General features: G+C 53.7%; 2 protein-coding genes across 7 annotated transcripts in view; both read left to right on the top strand.

The window, feature by feature from the left end:
- Nucleotides 1-23,733, top strand: part of LOC104328232 (potassium voltage-gated channel subfamily A member 3) — a 57,599-nt gene that overhangs the window by 26,632 nt on the left and 7,234 nt on the right. The gene's annotated exons all lie outside the window — the stretch shown is intronic.
- On the top strand, nt 464-11,508 carry KCNA2 (potassium voltage-gated channel subfamily A member 2). Of its 6 annotated transcripts, none has more exons than XM_075443022.1 (3): nt 1,685-1,817; nt 2,743-3,132; nt 3,921-11,508. In XM_075443022.1, exon 3 carries the CDS (start codon nt 4,002-4,004, stop codon nt 5,499-5,501), a length of 1,500 nt encoding a protein of 499 aa, XP_075299137.1. In that variant the 5' UTR covers nt 1,685-1,817; nt 2,743-3,132; nt 3,921-4,001; the 3' UTR covers nt 5,502-11,508. The 6 variants fall into 6 exon arrangements, with proteins under 6 accessions (XP_075299136.1, XP_075299131.1, XP_075299137.1 ...); XM_075443018.1 differs by having other exon boundaries at nt 3,813-11,508; XM_075443021.1 differs by lacking the exon at nt 1,685-1,817 and adding an exon at nt 464-486 and having other exon boundaries at nt 2,743-11,508.

Raw genomic sequence — 23,733 nt, 5'->3', positions numbered from 1 at the left:
GCCCTGGGGCGACTGCTGCCGGCACTGGCAGTTCCTCACAAATTTCACTGCTGTGTATGGGAATAGAAATATTTTCCATTGCCTCCTCCAGCGCTGGCGTTTGCTGGGTGCCAGGAGCCATGCAGGACTTGTTGCTGCCCGGACGCTCTGCGTGGGGCCATGGGGTAACGGCAGAGTGGTCCGAGTGGACGCATCTCCCTCGTGCCCTAAGGCAGGGGGATCTGTAGGTCTTAGAAGCCAAGTTTATAGGAGCTTGGCCAGCTCCCTCCTTCGGGAGGTGGGAGATGCCTCCATGCGAAGGGAGGTCTGTAAATGCAAAGTGAGATAAAATTGCTGCTTTTTACATCCTTGCCCCAGCCAAGAGCAGGTCAGCGTGGTCCCTGCAAGTCCGATCCTGCCCCGTCTTCTTCCCCAGCGCTGTGCGGAGCTGGTGGTTCTCCACCCCCGGATCTCCCCGAGCAGATCCAGGCTGTTACCAGGAATATGGTATGGATCGGAGCCGCACGGTAAAGCAGCATCACGTATCCAGGGATATGATTATTTCCCAGTGGTTGAAATCTAGGTCTCGCTTGGGAGGAGGGAGGCGGGGGGGGAGAGTGGGGGGGGAAAGACGCTCATATTAATCTTATGAATATTCATGGAGAAGCTCTGCTGCCTTCCGAGGCTGAATCCCGGGGTACGAGTTTGGGGGGCCAGAGGTGAGAGGTTCCGGCAGCGGCACGGAGCAGAGCGGCTGCTTGTGCATTCGCCGCATGCCTGACTGCAGAGCAGATTGTAAGTTGGTGCCTTTTTCTCTTCCCCCCCCCCCCCCCCCCCCCCCCCCCATCCTTTCCCCCCTCCCGCTCCCCACCGCTGCCCTGCTTAAACCCAGCCTGGCCATGAGCTGTGCCGATGGAGGGAATCGTGGCTTGGTCGCAAACACAACCTGGGAACGCAGGCATGGCTCCTGCCGGCATCAGTCTGCGCAGGCAGGGAGAAAACTGAGGGTCTCCTGGCAAATCTTCATCCCCTCCTCCATGCTCCCCCCTCTCCAACCCTCAAATTTGCATGAATTAACCCCAAAGGTGCTTGTTGGGGGGGTAGTTTGCCTCTAAGCAGTGGGAGCCAGGAAAGCGTGCGATGGGGAGAAAGTAGGAGAAACTGAGTGCTGGGATGTGTGGTGCCAACTCAGACGATGCCGAAACCGTCGCTGATCCGCACCGAGCATCACCGCTTGGGTTCAGAATTGGATCTACCAAAGAAAAATCAACACATTAAGAAAATAAGTAGATCTCTGTGCTGTTAAACAAACCTGGAGTGTTTTGGGAAGGGAGAAAGGGGAGGAAAGAGTTTATGGGTAAGGGAGAAAAACTGTGTGTTTAGGAAAAAAATAAAAATTGAAGGTTAGTTGATTTTTGGTGGAATGGGGGTTTGTGGCTGCCGGATATTTTTTGCAGCAGCAGAAAGATGGTGTTTGTGGTGTTTTAGCGTGATGCTCAGAGGAGCCAGGGAAGGTCAAACACAGCCAAAGCCCCGAGCCAGCCGCTGGGGAGCGAGCGGTGGGGAGAAAACGCAGAAAAGGGAGAAAAACTGGGACGAATGCAACCTCCTCTCCTCTGGGCCCGGCAGAAAGGGGTTAAGCGGAGCGGTTGGATGCTGCAAGCCTTGTCAGGGTTGTACTATTTTTTCTAGCGCATAAGGAGAAGGGAGAGGAGGGTTGCACGGAAAGGGGAAATTTCCAAGAAAAGAGGGATCTGCGGCAATATCTGCGCCTCGCGTGATGAGGAGAGGAACCAACAGGCATAAATGGCCTGGAGACGGATGAAATCTTTGCCGAGGTGATTGGGACTGCGGGGTTATTTTCCACCTGCCTCCCCTACCCGGTTCTGTAATCCTGGCTCAAAGTAGACAAGTCGAGTTGGAGCTGAAGAAGGGAGGTTAGAGGTTTTCTTTTTTTTTTTTCTTTGGGAGGGGAAAAAAAAAAATAAAGAAAAACCTCGAGGTTGGTTGGACCCCTCTGGGTTGAGCATCCCCACGGTGCGAAGCAGTGCGGGATGATCTAAACGGGCGCTCGTTAGGAGCAGGGGTGCTGGTGACCCGGCACCGACCGGCGACCCCAGCCTCAGCATCCCCACGAGGAGTTTTGCCCACCAGAGTCGAATTCCCACAGGGAGATGGGGTCGGCGGGGGGGGGTGATGGCTTTTGGGAGGATGAGGAGGGCGATGCAGGTCGCATGGGTGCCACGGTCAGGCCCACGATGCTCAGGGCTCCTCGGAGCCATCTGGGGTGGCCTTGGGGGGCCCAGACAGGGACCAGTGGGGGTTTCAGTCTCGCGGATGAAGCCGGAGCCTCCCAAATCCCCTGGGAAAGCGACGCGATGGCGTGGGCACTGTGCCCAGCGGGTACCACCGGCTCCCGGCTGCTTGTCGGTGGTGGGAACCCACCGGGGCTTTGCAGAGCTTCAGCGATCGAGGGGGCTGCATTGTGTCACCCCCCCCTTCACCTGGCACCGTCTCCCACGGGCAGCCGGCCCTGCTGCACGCTGTGGCGTGGAGCGAGAGCGGAGGGAGATGGGGCTCTGGTTTTTTCCGCCTTGCCGCTAGCGCGCTCTCGCCCTCCTCTCGTGTTGCAGTGCAGGTTGGCCAGGCGGCGGGCGAACAGCTCGCGGGGAGGAAAAAAGGGGGTGCCTGGAGGAGCTGGGGCTTTGCAGATGCTCCCTTCGAGCCCCCAGCAGCTTGCTACCTTCTTGGTGTTTTTTCCAGGCGATGCCACACCTCCCGAGGACACTGGGGACATCGGGTTTTGCTGAGCTTAGCAGCTTTCCACCGTCGTACCGAAGGCATCAGACAGACGCTCATCTGCCCTGAAGTGCAGATCTGCAACAGCTACCGGGAAGACTCTGTCTCTCTGTCTCTCTGTCTCTCTTTCTCTCTCTCTCTCCAGTCCAAACCATTACAAGACCTGACTTCCACCATCTGGGAATCTAACCCCTTTTATGTCCCTTCTCCTTTTTCTACGATGACTCACCATTATTTTTAACTTTGAAGAGAGAGGAAATTATGGGGATCTTGGAAGCCTGTATTTCTCTCTAGGATTTCCCCAGGGTCAGATAATCGGTGTTACTAAGAGACACTAAGATTTGGCTTCTCCAGGTAACGTGATTTGTTTTCTGTGTGCCATGGTGGTTTGCAGAGGATGACAGGAGCCGGGACACCGGCAGTCGAGGAGGGGGACTGCAGTGGTCTGCAGGGCAGCTTCCATCGGCGGCTGCGAATTCAGGCAGCCGCAAAGCTTGCCTGGCTGGCTGCGGGCAGGGCGGGCAGCATGTCGCCTCGCCGCCGCTTTATGGCCAGGGCAGGAGGATCGGGAAGGTGTCGAACTTAAAATCGGAGGGTAGATTGCCTGAGATATTGCACGGTTAAATGTTAACCCTTAGCTGCATGCCTGGAAACGAGCTGAGCCCGGTCTGCCTCTCCCCGGCACCCCGCGGACTCCCCCCAGCCACTTTAGGGCTGGATGGAATTATTCTTCCTTCCTTTCTCTTCCCTTTCCTTCTCCTTTTTTTTTTTTTTTTTTGTTTGTTTGTTTAATTGGAATTTCTATTTTTAGCCAAAAAAACTTCTGGTTTGCCAATGCCAGATTTTCCACGCTGCTTTTGCGTAGGTGACGGTTCCTCAGGTGTGTTCTCTCTCCCACCTAATGGGTTTAGACTGGAGTTTTTGAACTCTGTCCCAGAGAAGGCAAATTAACCCCCCCGAAGAAGGGGATAGACATGCTAGTGAAGGGAGCTGCTCTCCTCCCCCCAACTTTATTTCATCTCTCTCTTTCTCAGCAGGGGCAATTTTCTTTCTTTTTTTTTTTTTTATTTTCTCTTGTTTTTATATCATCCCTTCGCCTTTTCATGAGACACTTCCAAACCTACGTACCTGTCCTTCTGCAGGATAGTAGCCCTGCCCTGAATCCGATCCCACCACCGGGCACGGGGAAGAGTTTAGCATAAGGATTTCTTTTAAAGCCCAATATGACAGTTGCTACTGGAGATCCTGCAGATGAAGCTGCAGCTCTTCCTGGTCACCCGCAGGACACGTATAACCCTGAGACCGACCATGAATGCTGCGAGAGGGTGGTCATTAATATTTCGGGTCTGCGCTTTGAGACACAGCTCAAGACACTAGCCCAGTTTCCAGAGACCTTACTAGGGGATCCTAAAAAGAGAATGAGATATTTTGACCCGCTCCGGAATGAGTATTTCTTTGACCGGAACAGACCCAGCTTCGACGCGATTTTGTACTATTACCAGTCTGGTGGGAGGTTGCGGAGGCCGGTTAACGTGCCCTTAGATATCTTCTCAGAAGAGATTCGTTTCTATGAACTCGGGGAGGAAGCAATGGAGATGTTTCGGGAGGATGAAGGCTACATCAAAGAAGAGGAAAGACCGTTGCCTGAGAACGAGTTTCAGAGACAAGTGTGGTTGCTCTTTGAGTACCCCGAGAGCTCAGGCCCTGCCAGGATTATAGCTATTGTCTCTGTCATGGTGATTTTAATCTCCATCGTCAGCTTTTGCCTGGAAACATTACCCATTTTTCGGGATGAGAACGAAGACATGCATGGCAGCGGGCTGAGCCATCCCCCCTACTCCAACAGCAGCATGGGGTACCAGCAGTCCACCTCCTTCACAGACCCCTTCTTCATTGTGGAGACACTTTGCATCATCTGGTTCTCCTTCGAGTTCTTGGTGAGGTTTTTCGCCTGCCCCAGCAAGGCTGGGTTTTTTACCAACATCATGAACATTATAGACATCGTAGCCATCATTCCCTATTTCATCACCTTAGGGACGGAGCTGGCTGAGAAGCCAGAGGATGGTCAGCAAGGCCAGCAAGCCATGTCCTTGGCCATCCTTCGAGTCATCCGCTTGGTGCGGGTCTTCAGGATCTTCAAGCTCTCCCGGCACTCCAAGGGGCTGCAGATCCTGGGGCAGACTCTCAAGGCCAGCATGCGGGAGCTGGGCCTCTTGATATTTTTCCTCTTCATCGGCGTCATCCTCTTCTCCAGTGCCGTCTACTTTGCCGAGGCCGACGAGAGTGAGTCCCAGTTCCCGAGCATCCCTGATGCCTTCTGGTGGGCCGTGGTTTCCATGACGACTGTTGGCTATGGAGACATGGTCCCCACGACCATCGGGGGGAAAATAGTGGGTTCCTTGTGTGCCATCGCTGGCGTGTTAACGATTGCCTTACCAGTGCCCGTCATAGTGTCTAACTTCAATTACTTCTACCACCGGGAGACGGAGGGAGAGGAGCAGGCTCAATATTTGCAAGTAACCAGCTGCCCAAAGATCCCCTCTTCCCCTGACCTAAAGAAAAGCAGAAGTGCCTCTACTATTAGTAAGTCTGATTATATGGAGATTCAGGAAGGTGTAAACAATAGCAATGAGGATTTTAGGGAGGAGAACTTGAAGACAGCCAATTGCACCCTAGCTAACACAAACTATGTGAATATCACCAAAATGCTAACTGATGTCTAGTCGCTAAAATCTAGTAACGTATTTAAAGCTGAAGTGGAGCAATTGCAGATATTGAGTGCTGCTCTGCATTGTAGTTACTACAGTATTTTCTACGGTGTATATTTGGTTCTGCATGGGAAGCAATAGCTGTATAAGTGACTTTTAACCTTTGATTTCCACACCAAATAAGCGTTCGTGCGAAAAAAAAGAAACCCAAACCATTTTGTTTCCCTTCCCCCATCCCAGGCTTGCGGGTTTCCAAAGATATGGAGCAGTCGGGCATTTCGAGCAACGGGATGGGGATGCGGGGGCAGCTCCGGGCCATCCCGGGGTACCACGAACGCCGGTCCCTGTCCCGCGGAGCTGGGTGACAGCCAGCTTCCAGGCATGGGGAACGGCTGGGAAAGGTCAGGCAGGGCTTAACGAAGGGAAGGTGCAGTCATGTGTCCGAATTGCTTGAAGGCTCAGGTTTCTGCCCCGGGAATGCCAAGTGCGAACGCATCACCCAGGCTCATGTTTCATAACTGAAAATGCTGCATGCTGCAATAGTTTCAGCCACTGCAGTGTGCCAGTGTGAGGCCCAGGGGAGGGATAATTAGTATGACGGCACATTATTTATTAAGTCTTAAATTTTCTATGCTAGGCTTCGGGAGGGACGAGTAAATAAATCAAGCGCTTGGATTTTATGTATTTATTTAGATGACACTTCCATCACCAATATTTCCAGGATCACCAAAGACACCTCCACTGACACATTGAAAATGAGTTGGAAAAAGCATCTTTTTTTATATCTATGTATAAAACTGGAGCAACTATGCTGTGGCCTACAATATATTTATACTGCAGTGAAATTTAACCAGTAATACAGTACAGCTGCATGGATATTTGTTGCATGAATCTGAATATTTAATACACACACAAATATATATTTTCTTAGTAGACTATACAGTATTCATGTTTATAGTGTTTATAGATTCTCCGGTGGCTCGAAGGAGATTCATGGGAGTTAAAAAAATCTCCATTATATTTAAAAACCGGATGGGGAAGGCATGTGCTGACAACAGTTTGATAGATAACAAGGCAAAGCCTGAGTGTCCGAGCATCCAGACGCAGGAGCCAACTAATGCAAGCGAGGGAAGGTGAGCTGAAAGTGAAACACCTGCACTCATTATAGGGCGAGTAATTAGTCATTAATCTTGATGCCATGAGCAGAAACCACGGAGGCTCAGAGAGGGTGCGAGGAGCAGGTGGAATAGCAGGTACCGGCTCTCCTGACTTGTTTGTTCAGCAATTTTCAGCCATTTCCTATAGAATTACTGTGTGTGTGTATAGATATTTAGAGAGCGACTATAGGGCCAAATCCTCAGCAAATGTGAGCACTCGGGGCGTTGGGGGCTTCCCGGCTTAGCAGTGCTGGGGTGGTGGGACATGGGCTGGAGCAGGGTGACCTGCCCCATGGCGCCCATGTGATCACCGGGGCTGGGTGCATTTTGGGCTGGAAAACTCCTTTTCAGCTGTGTAGAACCTCAGGGCTGGGGGTTTATTCCCTTATGGTGGAGAGGGCGCGTGCTGAGGCTGGGATGGGTCTGAGCTTGCGCCTCTGAGCCTTTGCTTTGCCTTCTTCTGGGGTTCTTAGGAGGGGTGAGTTGAGGTGCAGAGACTTCAGGTTTGTCTCTGCATCTTCTTCATCCCCGGTGTTATTTGGGGATAGGTGGGAGCTGTGGGTCCAGCTGCTTTCCCCATCCCTATCTGTATTTCCTTGCATTTTACCCCCCTTGCTGACAATCCCCGGGGACGGGCGCTGCATTCCTCTGCCAGGTCATGGAGAAGGATGCAAACCTCTTCCAAGGCCATGGCCAAGCAGAGCCTCCCTGGGTGTGGGATGGGGTTTAGCAGCCTGTTGAGCTGGGGTGAGTTTGGGCTGAACTGGGGCACGGTCAGTGCTGTACCACTGCCGCGAGGTGTGGGCACAAGGAGGGAAGCCCATTGCAGAGCGTGCGAGGGAGGTCACTCAAACCCTTCCTGAGCTCAGAGAGGAAAACCATACTAATAACAATAAAATAAACGGTGCTAGCGTATTCAACAGCAATGGTTTGAAATGCTGCTTTAGGGTCAGATCCACCTCTCGCGCTGATGTGGCTCCACTCAGCCAGGTGGAATCACTCCTCCTTGTTAATTTACTGATTGATTGATTCAGGCCTGGCTGTAATTAATACCAAGTGTCCATGGTTAGCACAGAGGACCAGCACCATCAATGCGTTGGGTCTCAAAGCTGAGCACCACGCAGCATGGGACTCTGGCCTGTCTTTAATTATATCTTGTTATATTAGGAGCCCTCTCCTCCCTCTTTGCTGCTGCAGCTCTCAAATGGGAGCCCCTGAAGCCCTTTAACACCCTCAACACACACAAAAAGAAGCAACACAACCAAAAGCAATAAATCTCTGCTTCTGCAGCTCATCCTGTCAAACAGGATGGGGCTGGCGTGAGCCACCAGCTTGGGTGCCATTCCCAAGGCGGTCGGCCAGCTTCCATTGATCCACCTCATGGTGAGTCCATGAGGATGTGAGCTTGCATGGGGAAGCTGCTTGTTGTGCCGGGGTGCTGCCCATCCACCCATGGGTGCCCCTAGCACTGGGCGATCCCATCCCTGGTGCGTGGGAGAGCGCGGAGGGCAGGTTGCTGCAGGTTTTTTGGGAGAATGCTGGCACTCAGTGAGACTTTGCGGAGTGCTCGGTTGTTTAATGCCCGTGGGCTTCGGATGATTTGGGGGGAGCATTTGCCAAAGTCCTGGGTGCATCGTGGGACTATGAATGTTGTTGTGGTTTGGTGAGGAGGACGATCATGGGGTTTTTTGGGAGAGGTGGTGTTTTGGGCACGGTGTCCCTGCAGGCTTTCTGAGGCTGGGCAGGAGAGAAGAGTGGGTCTGTGAGCAGGATCAGGCACATCCAAACCCATGTGCCAAGCTGGGGGTCTCAGCTGCCTTGGGAAACCCCAGAGCTATGTCGCAGGGATGAACAAGGTCAAAGAGCAAGAGGCTGCATTCCCCCTGTCATCACCGATGTGAGTTGGCATCCGTCCCCATGGCAGGGGCCAGCACAGCCGGTCCCTTCCTTAGGGTGGATCCTGCACCTCTTGCACTGACCCAGGTAGATGTTCCCTGGGAAAACAAGCACTGGTGGGAAAGCGTCTCTGCTGCCCTTGGCACCATGTTTGAGAAACAGGGAATGCACCTGGATAAGCGCTTGGACGTGTGGTTTAGGGCAAAAAAGGTCCGTGGGGGCCATGGCTGGAAGCGATCCGTCAGGCTGCACGAAGCAGAAGGGTCCAGGTTTCTCCCACACACAGAGAAATGGTTCCCCTATAGCTTTTAATGGGATTTGTGCCTGCAGGTCGGAGCTCTAGTGCTATTTCTAGCTTTGCCTCTGACTCACTGATGTGATCTTGAACCAGTTTTCAGGAGGAGACTGTGATTTTTTTTCTTTTTTTTTTTTTTCTTGAAGAATTTGGTTTGAGAAACTCTGGGCCTCTTTCTGCAGAGATGCTGAGCGTCTAAAACTCCCCTTGACTCTGAAAGGGTGCGAAAGTGAGCTGCGGAGTGGCTCAGACCGAGGGTGCTAAATGAGGATCCGGGGAAGGGGAGGCTCCTGCCATCTATGTTAGATTGCACTGGGCCACCTAACGTAGATGGTCTGGTTCCTTTCCTCCTCCCGTGGAGATGTTTGCCTCTCTCTGGGGCTGGGATGGAGGCCTGAAGCTCTCTGGTCTTTGGAGGTGCTCTGGGTTGGAACCCAGAGGAGACAGCACCCAGATTTTAGTTTAATCCTTTGTGCCGTGGTTTTGGAGAGATGGAAAGTGGAGATTACAGCGTGGGTTGTCTTCTAACACCCAACTGCATGCCCAAGCCTGCAAGCAACCCATCAGCCCTTTAATATCTTTCAAAATCCTTGCGAAGGGCAGAGGGGTGAGGCTCCTATACCAGCTGGACACCACCAAGTGATTAGGGCTGCTAGGAAAAAAAATATCTGTATGGGGCAATGTGTTTTACTGGGAAAAGCAATCTCTGCAGTGAAGTTTTGTGTCAAAGTCCTACAAATTTGAATACTGAGCTATACAAAGAAAAGGATCTCTAGGTTGGTGTTATGAGTGTAGCACGTGGGAGTATAAATATGGGCATATTTGTGCATAAATACACAGAAGGAGAGAAAAAGACAGAGGAGGAGGAGGTATTTTAGGAAGGGCCTTGCTTTGTTATCAGACAATTCCTGGGTCAGCCCTTGAAGTTGCTGCCAAAGTCTTGTAGCTTTTCCAGAACTTGCAATGCACTTAGGGACGGGCCCAAGCGGGGGAGATCCGGATCTGGCCTTGGAAGTGGGAGCATCCGAGGGGCCGGTGGCACCCCGCTCCGCGCATCCCTCTGCAAACCGGCAGCTTCGCAGCATCTCTGCTCTGGATCCCAAACCCCCGGCTTGGGCCCATCGCAACCGTGTCTGTGACTGCGCGGGGAAGGCCAAGCGAAGTCGAAGGGATTTGTTAGCGATGCAAAAGCCGTGCCACACCGGGTGGGGTTTTGGGGGGCTTTTTTTATAACGGTTAGATTCTAAGTCCCTCGAACCATGCTGGCTTTTGGTCCCGAGGTGGAGGCAAGAAGCATCTCCCTGTTTTGGAGCCGGGTTGGGTTTATCTCCGGGTCTGCATCCATGGGGGGGAGGTGGTCCCCAGGGTTTCTTCTGCCAGTGGGAGCTGGTCAGCATGCTGCTAGGGTGAAAGGGATCAAGGGGTGGGGAAAGGAGGAGTCAGCCCCAAACCATTTCATTTTGCACCCCAAAGAAGGCTGTGGCTCCCTCCTTGCAGCAGCATTCAGCCTCTTCCATGTCCAGCACATCCCTCAGTCCCTCCCGTTGGGGAGCGGCTGCTGCTCCTCACCAGGAGCCCTGAGAGGGGACAAGGTGTCCCCCCCATGCACCAGCCACTGTCCTGCCTCCGGCCATAGCACTCCCCTTCCCCAGCCCCCTGTGAACGTCACCCCATGGCCTCGGCATCCCCATGACATTACTGCATTTGGCTGCCCAAATTTCATCCCCCGTTCTCAGAAATGGGTGCTCTGATCCTGCCGCGTCCCATCGTGGGGCAGAGGGACCAGCCTCCGGCCGTATAAATCAGCCCTGAGAGCATGGCACTGATTTAAACCTGGAGATGAGACCACCCCAGCCCAGTTGTACGTGATGAGAGATAAATTCCTTACCCATGTTTTTCCTCCAAGAGGGGATAATTTGGCTTGTAGGAACTGCTGGACATCATGTAACCACAGCCTCATCTCAAGGTCCACACGTGGTTAAACCCCCGTGGGGGCCACATCTCCTCCCCAGCCCTGTCTGGCTGTCCCGAGCGTGGGGCTGGTCTTGTGGAGCTTGTGTTTTGTTTTGGTTTTTTTTCATTCTTCCGCTGGCTGTAAGACTGTAATTATCCGTCTGCGCTTGCTCCCTCAATGCTTGAGCCTGCGCTCTTGGCCTCCAATGTCACACACCGAAGCGCGAGGGGAAAAAAAATATGGGTATTGGATCAACCCTGCATCCGGTGCCTGATCTGAGCGAATCAATAGGAAGAGGAAACCCAAGAAGGACTCGTCCTAAGGATGCTGGAGCGTGTTTCCATGGTTACAGGAGAAAGGGGACCAGGAATGGAGAGAGGCCTATAAACCGTTAAAGGAGGACTCGTGGGAATTTCAAGTCATTTAACCATGCGTTTGCTAGACAAAAATTTAGACACCAGCTGTATCCGAATTGCACAGTGTGTATAGACGTTACTGCTCTTATTGACGCCGCGGGGTTGTCGGGTGGATCTACGGGCGGAGGGGCACCCGCGTCAATAGGGCTGACCGTTGTATATAGGTATACAGATCTATGTACATACATATTCCAAATGAGCATTTGCTGTCTGGTTTATCATGAGTGTATATAATTTATTCTTCAGAGTATCACAAGTTTTGTAAATATTGGCACTAATTAAGAGAAAATAAATATGTATATTATTGAGGAGTTATTTTGATATCGGTTCTGTGGAGGGTGGGGAGGAAAAAGACAAGCAACTGTATTTTTGGTAGACTGGGTATTTTTTTCTGTACATCTAAACCTTCTGTGAGAAAAGAAACAGCCAGAACCATGGAAAATCAATTTATGTTCCACTACCAGCCGGTCTGCAGCATCTGTCACAAGGGGAAACCCCCTGGGAGGAGCTGGTGGGTCTCGGTGATGGGCACCGCTGAGGATGGACAGGCTGCGCAGTGTGCATGGGATGCCCCATGGGATTTGCTCCAAAAAAGATCCAGCAGCAACACAGGCGGAGGGGCAGGGGCTGGAGCCAGGGTCAAACCTGCATGCCCCACTGTTCCCCACCCTACCAGCCTGGATGTTGGCCATGTCCATGCAGGTAAGGGGAAACGGGTGGTGCTGAGGGATAAAACTACTCTGAGGCCCCATCTGCAGTGCTGTGTCCAGTGCTGGGCTCCCCAGTTCAAGAAAGATGAGGAGCTACTGGAGAGAGTTCAGCACAGGGCTACGAGGATGATGAGGGGCCTGGAGCATCTCTCCTACAAGGAAAGGCTGGGGGAGCTGGGCTTGTTCAGCCTGGAGAAGAGAAGGCTGAGAGGGGACCTTAGAAATGCCTCTAAATATCTGCAGGGTGGGGGTCAGGAGGACGGGGCCAGACTCTTTCCGGTGGTGCCCAGCGACAGGACAAGGGGCAACGGGCACAAACTGAAGCAGAGGAAGTTCCAGCTGAAGATGAGGAGGAACTTTTTCCCTCTGAGGGTGATGGAGCCCTGGCCCAGGCTGCCCAGGGAGGCTGTGGAGTCTCCTTCTCTGGAGATATTCCAGCCCCGCCTGGACGCGGTGCTGTGCAGCCTGCTCTGGGTGACCCTGCTTGGGCAGGGGGTTGGGCTGGGTGACCCACAGAGGTCCCTGCCAACCCCTGCCATGCTGGGATTCTGGGATACTCTCGGGAAACCTCGTGAGCACCAGTGGGTATTTTTTTCAGCTGGTGATCCCTCTTGAAGAAGGAGAGGCAAACAGACAGGCTTGGTGCTAGTAGCACATCTCCTGTGGGCTTACAAACCTCATGTCCCCAGAGATGTCTCCGGGTAGGATCTCCAGCAGGGAATGGGAATGGGCTCCCCTGGGACGGCGTCGGCTCCTCTTGCAGAGGTATGGTTTCTTTGCTCCATCCCCAGCGAGCTGCTGTAGCAGTATTTTCTCCTGCTGTTTCGTCTTCTCCTCTCCTACAAGTGTCTTGGGGCAGCAAAGGGCAGGGAGGGCGCTGGGGGCACTCAGTATTTTGTGTTTTGGGGTTTGCCCATTTGCCTGGTGGCTTTCAAAGGCAACGCTGCTGCTGTGGACTTCCCTCCTTGCAGGGTCGAGCCAAGGTAGTCCACCTCCTCTGTGCTCACGACGTAAGGAGAAGAGATCCTTCTTCCCCCACGGCGTGGGCTGGTCCTGCTTGGCTCTGGGAAGTGGCACCTCCTTGTAACCCACGGGTTACCTCAGCAGTGCTGCATCTCAGCCCCCCGAATCCCCTCGGCTTGGTCATGGAGGACCCCCTGGAGTGGGCTCAGAGTCCTTGGATTTGAGTGTCACTCTGTGACCAAGGGAAGGTCGTGTCCCATGTCATGCCTCAGTTTCCCCATCTGTAACGCAGCTTGCTAAGCTGTCTCCAAGGACTCAGCAAATTGCAAAGCTTAACTCAATACTAGGACAGCAAAAATGCGTGAATGGGTGGCTGAACCCATGGATGGATGTTGTTAGGAGGAGAGGAGTTATTTCAGAGCAGCCAATTCTGAACATTTAGGTATGGAAAACCATTTGAGTACACAAAAATTAACGTGACTATTTATGAGCACTGCGTCCTGAGCGAAATGTCACAGTATTTTCTGTAATGCTTAGTGGAAGCAGTCCCCAAACTGAGCCAGTTTGTGTTCCTCAGCCCCATTTCAAAGCCCGGGAGAAGCTCCAGCCAGGTTCAGCAGATGCCGAACCCTTCCCTTATCTGTGTCCCATTGGCTTGTGCACTCGTAAATATCGAAACACGGTGCGAGGAGTTTGTAGAACAGAGTCTGCTCTGCTCAGTGTCTCCGAAGAGATGGCAGGAGGAGACTGCAGGGCAGATACAGTAATTATTTTAAATTGCCGGTCTATCAGCGTGCTGCACCATCGCAGCCGTGCTTCGAGGATGCGGGAGATGCCATCAAGGCTGTTGCAGCATCCTGCCAGCCGAGCTGCCTGTGCTGTTACACCATTCAAAGAGACAAGGAGAGGGGTGGAAGGATTACACTGTCCAACACGGAGACCTCCCCGCGCTTGGGCAGCCCTTCCGGCCCCACGACCAGCAGCTCCCAGCCTGTGATCCTGACCGCGGCGAGCGGCTGATCCCCGCTGAGCGCAGCCTGGCTGGTTACACCTGTGCTAAATGACCTACTTTCCTCCACTTTCTTCGCTGAGTGTTGCCTCTCTGCCAGGCAAAACCCCACGAAACCCCTCACTGATCCGCTCCAGCTCGTAAATTAAAGAGGATTCCAAGGTGGCACGGTGATGCTCTTCATTGCATGGAGGACCGCCGCACGCCTTTGCAAAAGCTCCTCTCCCTGCTGAGGGGTTCAAGCCCTCAAAATCCTGCTCATTTACATCAGGGAAGGAAAAGATTCCAGTGCCAAGAAAGCACTACCTCTGTTACTTGTCCTGGAAAGTTCAGGGTGCTTAAACCCCATTACAGCCCATCGCGTGTGCCCCGGGTATAAATGGGAATTTTTAGCCGTCCTGGCTGCGTGTTAGCGAGCTCGCTTCCATTTGGCAAAGTGGGCACCTGGGTCCTGAAAGCATCTCCCGGGCTGGAGCTGCGAAGAGGCCATTAAGCAAGAGCAGCGAAGGGAAAAGTATCCCGCACGCAGGATGCTGCCGCCCTCCCGGTGATGCTCTGCGGGTGCCCGGGGCGGTGGGGCTCGGGCGGGAGCTGGTGCGGAGCCGAACCATCGCTGCTGCAGTGCTGCCAATTCGGAGTAACCTTAACCGAGAGTCTGAGCACAGAAAATTTGCGAGGGTGGGCGTGTGAAGTGGGGCCCCCGCAGCCTATCTTTAGGTAACCTCTAGGCAAAGGTTCGGCGCTTGCACAGCTCTCGCGAAGATGCACATTTATCCCGCAGCGCTGGAAATCAGGCCAGGTCCCGCTTTCTCCTTTCCCACTTTCTCCTTGCTCCTTCTTCTGCCTCCTTTGCATTTGTGCTGGGTGTTGAAAAACCTATTCCTGGGAGCAGCGCTCTCACCCGCACCCCAGCACGGTGTACGGGGCAGGAGAAGGGGAGCTTTAGATGAAGGAGAGCAATATCTGGGTGTATTAAACACAAATCTACATTTTTACAGATGGAGAACTGAGTCTGCTGGGGCCCTGGATCTACAAAGCATTAGGGCAGACAAAATAATGGGGTGTGATCCAAGGATTAGAGCTAGATCTACCCAAATCTTTAGAGCTACCCCAATATTTAGGCCCCTTGCTCCACCATTAGCCTGATGTAGGGCGAAGGCAGGCACCCAGCTGCCTGTCTCAGCCCGGCGTGCTGCGGTCCTGCGTGGGTGTCACATTGCCCTGGGCCTCTCTGCGCTGGGGAGATGCAGTGAGAGCCATGGTGAGACTGCCTTGGCTTTTTACCCTTAAAAATGGTTGGAGAAGCTGGGTCCAGGATGCCTGGGAGAAATAGCGAAGGCTCAGCAGGAGGTTTGTCCCCCTCCTGCTCTCCGGCTTGCTGTCATCGGGGCAAGGCTTGCTCACCCCTGGGTGGGCACAGGAGATGGGGGCATTGGTCCAAGCCCAAGCTGTACGATGCTCCACGGACATGTCTTTGGGAGATTGTTGGTTTGAAGCATGGTTTGCGGAGTTTGTAGGGACCCAAGGGCATCAGGCACTGCAGCCTCAGGGTTAGCAGGGAAACCCCAGGGCTGGCGAGAACCCGGAGAGTTTGTTTCGCTGCTGCTTTAATGCAGCCAAAACCAGCTCCCGGCAAGAGCGGCGATGGGGTCTGGGGAGCCGGAGATGCCAAGGTCACCCCGCTCCCTGCGTCCGCACAGCCATCAGCCGGGCACAATCCACCAGCTGCCCCCGCATCCTCCGCAACCTCCCTCCCGCAGTCGCTGCACCAGGCAGGATCAGGCCCCAAGGACATGGTTTTTACCCAGCAAGAGGTGAAGGTGGGGGGCAGGCAAGGGAAGCAGAACAAATCTGTTCTGCCAGGCACCTGCTCCCTGCTTTGCAAAAAAATGCCGACGGCGCAGCGTTTGAGAGCGTAGCCTTTTCCGCTTAGGCGCGGCGTTGTCTTCCACTGTCCTTTTATCCTTGGCTAATTAAAGGCAAACCTCTGCCGAAGAAGCACGGTTCTTCATAGCTGAGCCCTCGTAACCAGAAAGTGGTTGCGAATGCTCGGAGGCAGCTGCAGAAATCCTGGGCAGAAATAGCATTTTCATCTCGCAGCTCATCAGCTTTGGCTCCGGGGACAAGAAATTTCTGAGTCGCAGAAGGAGGCAACAGCGGATACAGCCCTGTGTTGTCTGAGTTTACAAAAGGATCAGTTGGATGGACCAGCTGAACTCCCAGGTCATCCCTGGGGAGGACCTTGGAGGTGACATGGCTGTGGTGAGGTCCCACAGATCCCTGGAGAGGCTGTGGGGAAGGGCTTGGGTGAGTTGTGTCTGAGCAAACGAAGGTGTTTGCTGGTCTGGTTTGGTGCCCAGCGACAGGACAAGGGGCAACGGGCACAAACTGAAGCAGAGAAAGTTCCAGCTGAAGATGAGGAGGAACTTCTTCCCTCTGAGGGTGACGGAGCCCTGGCCCAGGCTGCCCAGGGAGGCTGTGGAGTCTCCTTCTCTGGAGATATTCCAGACCCGCCTGGACGTGGTCCTGTGCAGCCTGCTCTGGGTGACCCTGCTTGGGCAGGGGGGTTGGGCTGGGTGACCCACAGAGGTCCCTTCCAACCCAGAACATTCTGTGATTCTGTCTCAGGGCAGGCAGTTCTAGGTGCAAGTCCTCTCAGCCGCAAGGATGAAGCTACAGGCAGCTGGATCCCATCTGGAAAGGGCATCACCCCACTCTGGGTGCTGTAGAGGAAGGTGAAAGAGGCTGAGATGGGTCCTGGCGAGCCCAAAACCAGGCTGGGAATGTGGAAAGGGCAGAGGGAAGCTGGACCACGGTGCTTGCCTTCCCAGTTTGTTGCAGCTGCTCTCTGTCCCCTGCCAGCGCTGCACGGTGGAAGGGCTTTGCTCCAAACCTCAGGTTTTATGCCTGTGGGAGAGCCGGGCAGGCCCAGGGGAAAGGAGCAGGGCTGGAAGTTGTTTCTCCAGCTTCAGCTGCCCAGAACCATCAGCCTGGTCTGCTGGGGTCACCGGGGGCTTAGTGGAGAGACTGGGCAGGAGGGGTGAGGCTCCCCTTGGCTACTGGCCTCCCTCCAGCAACTGCGCAGGGGGTCCAGATGGTTGCAGCTTCTTCCACTTCCAGACTAGTCCGATCCACGCTCTTCAGCATTCACAGGCTGGTTATTTCCACTCTTTAAAAGGCAGAAGGAGAATTTAACCCTGAAGGACCTCCATCAAGTAAGCAGAATGCTCCGCACTTGTATAACATCTCCCAGCCAGGCAGCCCAAAGCACTTCACTCACAAATATTTTTAAAGGTTTTGGGTTACTGTAATGCCCTGAAACCCTGAAGGATGGAACAAAAAACCAGTGGAACATTTGGTATACCAGGGCGTAATTTCGTGAAGGCAGACGCACACACACACACAAAATGTTGTGGCATCCAATAAAGCTGGCAAGAGGCAGGCATTGATAGTAACTATTATTATTCTGATGATGACGTTACGTGGCTCTTACCCAGTGCTTTTCATTAGTAGCTCTAAAGTGCTTTAGGAAAGCAGAGGTTCAGATGTCTCGACTGTCTGCAGCGATTTCAGCGGAGGAGCACAGGCGATGGTCTTATGCAGGAGCTCTTACTGCAGTTTTACTGGTGGCAGGGCAAGGGCCTCTTCTGCTCAGCTCCCAGCCACCCTAATAGCGTTTTATTTATTATTCAGCTTCTAGAAGTCTCCCTGTGCTGCACAGCCAAGGGCTGTGGCCCTGACAAACCAGTGCAGAGCTGGAGGGGACACCCCTCTCCATGAGTAACCCCCTCCCTTACACCCCCTCCCCAACGTTCCCGTTCCACCTGCAATGAGTGCAGCAGACTGGTGCTAAAACCCCAGTATTTTTGGCCATTTGAACATTCATGTGTTATATTTCCCATGGTGGGAAGGTGTGCAGGGGTCCCTGGGGAAGGGGACACCCCATGGCTGCAGTCTGCCTGCGCGGAGGGGTTTGCTCCACACCGGCTGTGCAAGGACAGGGAGAAGGGCATTGCAAGAGCTCCCTGGCACAGCTCTGCTGGACAAATCCTCCTCCCGTCTTCCTCCCCACTCTGGCTGGGGGCCAGGCAGGTAACATTAGCCGCCCTCCACCGTAGCCCTGCGGATGCGGGAGCGAGCTGGGGCTCGGGGCACCCGGAGCCGTCCCTGGAGCAGCAGTAGCTCCATCCCTGCAGCGTCGGGCAGAGCAGCCACCTCCGGGAAGCTCCGTCCTTGGCCTTGACGCTGCCTGCAGCATCCGTGGGCAGGGAGGGGTGGCTGAAGGTGAGCTGGCCTCGTGCACCGGCTCGATGAAAATACTGCTTTGGAAACAGCGAAAAGCCCAGCCCGAAGGCAGCTGGTGCCTGCGCTGCGTTTTCGGGGCCCCTGGGTGCACTCGGAACCCACGCGAATGCTCCTGGGTGCTGCTGACGTTCAGCCCGTGGTGGAAGGAGCCCGGGTTTGACGTCAGGCAGCACACGGGCGCTGCTGACTCTGCCGGGGGGTTTGCGGCGAGCTCAGCCTCGGCCCAGGGGCTCCCCGCTGCACGTAGCCCCCTGCCACGTGCGGGACTCGGGGTTTCGGTTGCCTTTCTTGGTTCCTTTAGCGTTGGAAAATCTCCTCTGCGTTGGCTGGCAGGTGTGTACCCCAGTGTCCGCACCCGGACCGGTCCATGACCATGGGACGTGTGCGTGGACACAGTCCCTCACACATGCACATGTGAATACATCCATTAAATCCCAGTGAGCACTGGTTTCAGATCCCTTCCCCTCCGTGCCCTAGTTCAGCCTCAGTGATGATGCTGTGGGAGAAAATAGCTCACGGGTTTAGCTCAAGCGGTTCCCAGGTGGGATGGTGGCACCTTGACCGTGGTGGGAGTTGTCACTGGAAGAAAACAGCCCCTGACAGCTCCAGAAGCGGAAGCAAGGGCAGCTTTGACCACAACCCAGCCATTGCTTTGGTGCTGTGCAGGATAAATGGTATTGCACTGGGATGCTCTGCTGGAGGGAGAGGGTTGCTCCGGTGGCTTCTCCCTGGCAGGGGCTTGGGGGTGGCTCGGTTCGGCTCTGCTGTGCTCTGCGGCTCCCGCGAACTTGTCCTCTCCCTCCCCACCAGCATCAGCAGAACCACCGTCTCAGCACAAAGCTGCAACATCGCAGCTCAAGGATTAGACACTCATTTGCCATAAATAGAAAATTGGAGGAATGTATTTTAGTGTATTGAATATATTCTGAGAGGCCGCTGATGCGCGGGAAGATGACTGCCCTATCGATCCCTGTCCTCATCCCGCTCCCCACCTTCCACTGGGCAGAGATGATCCTCCCGTTCTGTGCTGACCCCAGGGCCTGACCCTGTGGCTGGGAGCTGAGGATTTGTCGCCGTGGTGGTGCTCTTTGAGAGTGAAGAGCCCTGAAGCCGGGCTCCCCACCGGGCTTGTCCCCTGGAGGTGCCTCATGCGTGTGGAGGCATCCCCGGAGCATCCCCAGGAGGACCTCTCCATTCGGTCTCAACGGTGGAAGCCCCATTACGGTCAGTGGAGAGGAACTCCTCCGCATGATTCATCCAGCTTAATTTAGCCATTGGCCTCGAGGCCAGAAGAGGCATGCCTTAAAGAATCCATTTTTCTGCATTCATGGTGGCAGGAGTCAGGGAAACAAGCTCAGATGGACCGTAGATTCCCGCTGTTGGTGGAAGGGATGCCACCGATGCCGGAAAGACCCTTATTAAGACCTAACTGTTAGGATCTGTGTGGGATGGGATGGCTTTGATGCGTGCCCAGGCAGAGAGGCACTGAGATGTGGGGTTCGCATGACTATAGCTGCTTCCCTTCACCAGCTCCATGCCTGGATCCATACTTTCACAGTGAAGCCATAAGGACATGCACCCTGCTTTCTCAGCTGGTCCCTTTCATGCCTACGGAGAAGAGAGAAGACCCCTCTGGATGCTCTTTTCTGGGCCGTGTGCCTTTGGTGTGCTCGGGATGTGCTTTCCCAGCTGCCTGTGCTCCTGCCTTCTGCTGCAACGGCACGATGCCCACTCACGCCTTGGCCAGATGGTTTCCCAAGGCAAGCTCTTGCCAAGTGAAGACAGGTTGAATGGCCAGCCAGCACAACGCCGCGGGTGCCACGAGCCTTGGCAATGGCTTGGGGGAAAGGGTTTGGGGGGCAACAGAGGACTGCAGGGGCCTCATGTGGCTCTGCTGAGCGGCATCCCTTGCACCGACAGTGGGCATCTACAGTCCATCTGAGCTGGTTTCCCTGACTCCTTTCACCACGAATGCAAGCAAATGGGTCCTTTTAAGGCATTACTCTTCTGGCCTGAAGACAGATCTCTAAATTAAGCTGGGTGATTGATGTAGAGACAGTCCTCTCGCTCTGCTGACTATGACAGTGCTCTTGGCAACAAGACCCAGTGAAGTCCTCCTGGGGATGCCTCCATGTGTGTGAGAGACGAGGAGATGAGTCAAGGGGCTCCAGGTTCCCGTAGCTGCCGTATTTCCCCACAGCAAATACAAGTCATCTCCTCATATCCTTGAGTCATCACTGCTCGTAGCAGCGGTTTCTAGTGCTGCAAGAGGAACCCAGAGAAACACCAAGATCCCATGGCAATGCAAGGGTCAGCAGGACTTCATGGCAGCTCAGCACTGCATTTTCTGTGCTGCTGAGCTGGTTCAGCCCCAGCTGCACAGCTCAGAGAGCCTTTGGTTCCCAGCGCTGCTAAAGCCCCAGCAACCCTCTGCCACCGCTCCAGTGCCCTGACCCTGCCCATGTCCCTGGATTTACTCTGATGTTATGCCTGATGAGGCTCTCAGGCCTTACGTTACCATTTAATGGATCTTAAAATACCCAGAGAACCTGGTCCTGCTTCCCTGGCTTCATTGAGGGTGAAATTTTGCTGCAGGGGGGTGATAGTGAGGGTGTAGGTGCCCAAGTCCCATGGAAGCGGTGAGGCTCATCCCTTCAGGCCCCATGGGAGAGCCCAGACTCTGACTGGAGGTGAATATTTTGCGTGTGTTTCCATGCAGAGGGAGCTACAAGATGTTATTTCTAAGGGTGTCCTCTATTTCTTGCTCTCTTAATACTGGGTGAAGGCTACGTCCACGGGAACAGATGTGTCCTCTCCACCAGATCTGTCTACAAGAGGATTTCCGTGCCCAACAGGAGAGCAAAAGCCACTGCAAGGGACATGATGAGGCATCCACAGGGAGATCAGGCTGAACCCAAGTATCGGGAGTGAAGAATGTCCTTCTCAGCATGTCATGGTGATGATTCCACCCTGGAGCAAAGCCACTCCTGTTTAGTGATTTCTTCTTTATTTCATAATAGCATTGGGAAGGATGGGGAGATTTTCAGCGGGCTCGGGAGAGACAAGAAGTCTCATATGGTTCTCCCTATTGATCGGACCCTCCAGAGAAGACCTTCCTCTGAAAGCTATTGCCTCAGTTGTCCATTTTTCCTCCAAAATCCTCCTGCAATGATTGTAGCTGGCTGCTGTCTTCAGCGGTTCAGCTCACGCTCGCATCTGCCATTTTTATAAATAAATGATGAGTGGATTGATTAGTCACTTCCCTCTGACTTCAGGCCTCTCACCCCCAACGGTTTCTTGGCTTAAATGGAAACTTCTCCAAACTCTTCTAGATGGTACCAGAGTGCAGTTCTCCTTGGGATGAGGTGGGAGTGTTTAAGCATCAGAAAAATCTCTCCTTCACCTTTTTTCCCACCTTGCTTAGACATAGGGCTGGCTTTATCCTTGCTGACCCAATTACCCATAGGGTCCCACTTCAGACCCCTGGATGGGTTGAACAGGAGGTGTTAGCAGGATGGATGTGCCCACTCCGGGTTCCTCACTGCTGGGACTTGGCCAAGGTGGGAGGTACATTAAGGCAGGATCATTCCCACAAGCCAACCTGGCCCCGTGCATCAGGAGGAAGGATGCTCTGCCTCTGGTCCCCTTCCTACAAGGCCTTGGTAAGTCCCTTCAGCATGGACTTGGTGTCCCGTCCCCCCTGCAATGAGCCACTGCCCATGGTTATGCACAAGGTGGTTTTATCCTGGGCGGGAAGAAGGGTTTGCTGGGGTGTCTTCCCCTGTTAACCCCTCGCCTGCTGCTAAATCTGCTTGATGGGGGAGAAAAGAGGAAAAGGCCAAGCCAGCAGTCCCTGCCTCTGTCCCCTGTCCCCCAACACCAGATCTGTACCCTTCTCAATGTGGTACACCGGCAGTGGCATCTTCCTATTTAGAGGAAATCTATAAACCACTTAGTACAGAGCGAACCCGCCAGCCTTCCAGCGGCCTGCTGTGGAAAATTGATCAGCCAAGGGTTTCATCTTGGTGTTTTCTTTTTTTTTTGCCCCCCTTTCTCTCTCTTTCTCTGTTTATCTGAAGCCACCTGGGCCACCTTCAGTGACAGCACCCAGTACCCTATGGGCTCCATCCTGCTCCCACCTCTCGTGCAGTGGTGTGAAGCCCCATGGCCGATGCCCCCATGCCCAGCTCTCACCGTCAGCCCTGGGGTTTTGGGGACAGTTTGAGTCCAGCCAGCATCCAAGGTCCCACAGAATGGGTATGTGAGCTGCCTGTGGGCTCCAACTGCACTCAGTGGGGTCCCTGGGCTGAAAGGGGATGATGTCCCCCCGTGGGGTGCTTCAGTCCATATAGACTGCTAAAATCTCCCCTGTGCGTGGACATTTCCCTCTCTCTTCTTTTCCAGAGCTGGGGAGAGCAACCAAGAGCTGGGAAACCATCTCCAGCTGATCTGCACTTTGGTGCTTTGTTTGTCTGAACTGTCTCCTTCCCCTTTGCAGGCTCCAAAATCTCTGGGCATGGGTGGAATAAGCCAACCAGGCAAAGCCCATGATGTCAAAAATGTTGTAGACCTTGCCATCAACCTCAGTGGAAGGAGTAAACCCTGCCCGGATAAGCTGAACCTGCACCTACACCCAGAAAAGCCCCACATCTGGCCAGGACCCACCACAAGTGCTTTGGCCGCAGGGGCTGGTGCAGAGATTAGAGCCGTTCCTGAGCAGGGAGCTGGGGGGATGTTTCTTTTTTTCAAAGAAAGGTGATGACTCATGGACTGAATGCCTTTTGTTGTTGTTGTTGTTGTGGGAAACGTATTTTTTTGATTAATATCTTGGCTTGGGAATGTAGATGGGGAAAAAGATTAGAAGACTTCAAAGCTTCCAATTGGGAAAACAAAATCTCTTTTGTTTCAAATGTTAAGTTGGTTGGGAAAAGGCTTTTAGAAGGTTAAAAATTAGTGAAATGCTTGGCTGAAGAGCAACGCTCATTCAAATATTCCAACTGCAAATGTTTTTGGTGTCCCAAACTCTTCGTTTACTGTAATTCTAGGGAGGAAAACCAACCAACCTCTGCGAAGATCCTCTAGAGATGTGAAAGCTGGCTCCAGCCTAGAAATTGTCTTAAAAAGAAGGATTACAGGGTCAGGCTCTGCGGAGGTACCTTGGACATGGTTTTTGTCTGAGGATGGTCCCAAAGTCGCTGCGGTGATGGAGCTGTAGATCTAAGCCACGGCACAGGCGGGAGCTGCTGGTGCGGGCTGGTCCCTGCTTCCCAGGAGACAGCTTGGTGGCCGGGACATCACACCGGCTGTGGAGCCAGGGCTGGAGCTGATGGCAAAACCCCTCCTGGATTGTATTTTTGGGATTTTCACTACAGGGTGATGAAGGGATTTGCAGCCAGAGTCTCTCCGGGAGAAGGACTGACAGCACCACGACCAAGTCGCCATATGCACAGGCTGGTGCGGGGAGAAATGTGAGAGTGAAGGGCACTTGGCGCATTTAGAACCACCCTTGCAAAGCTGCAAAACCCCCAGTCCTGGTGAAAAT

This window comes from Opisthocomus hoazin, chromosome 25 (genome assembly GCF_030867145.1).
Source record: "Opisthocomus hoazin isolate bOpiHoa1 chromosome 25, bOpiHoa1.hap1, whole genome shotgun sequence".
Classification (NCBI taxonomy): domain Eukaryota; kingdom Metazoa; phylum Chordata; class Aves; order Opisthocomiformes; family Opisthocomidae; genus Opisthocomus; species Opisthocomus hoazin.
The sequence above is the reverse complement of the archived record's forward strand: the minus strand, read 5'-3'. Positions and strand labels throughout refer to the sequence as shown.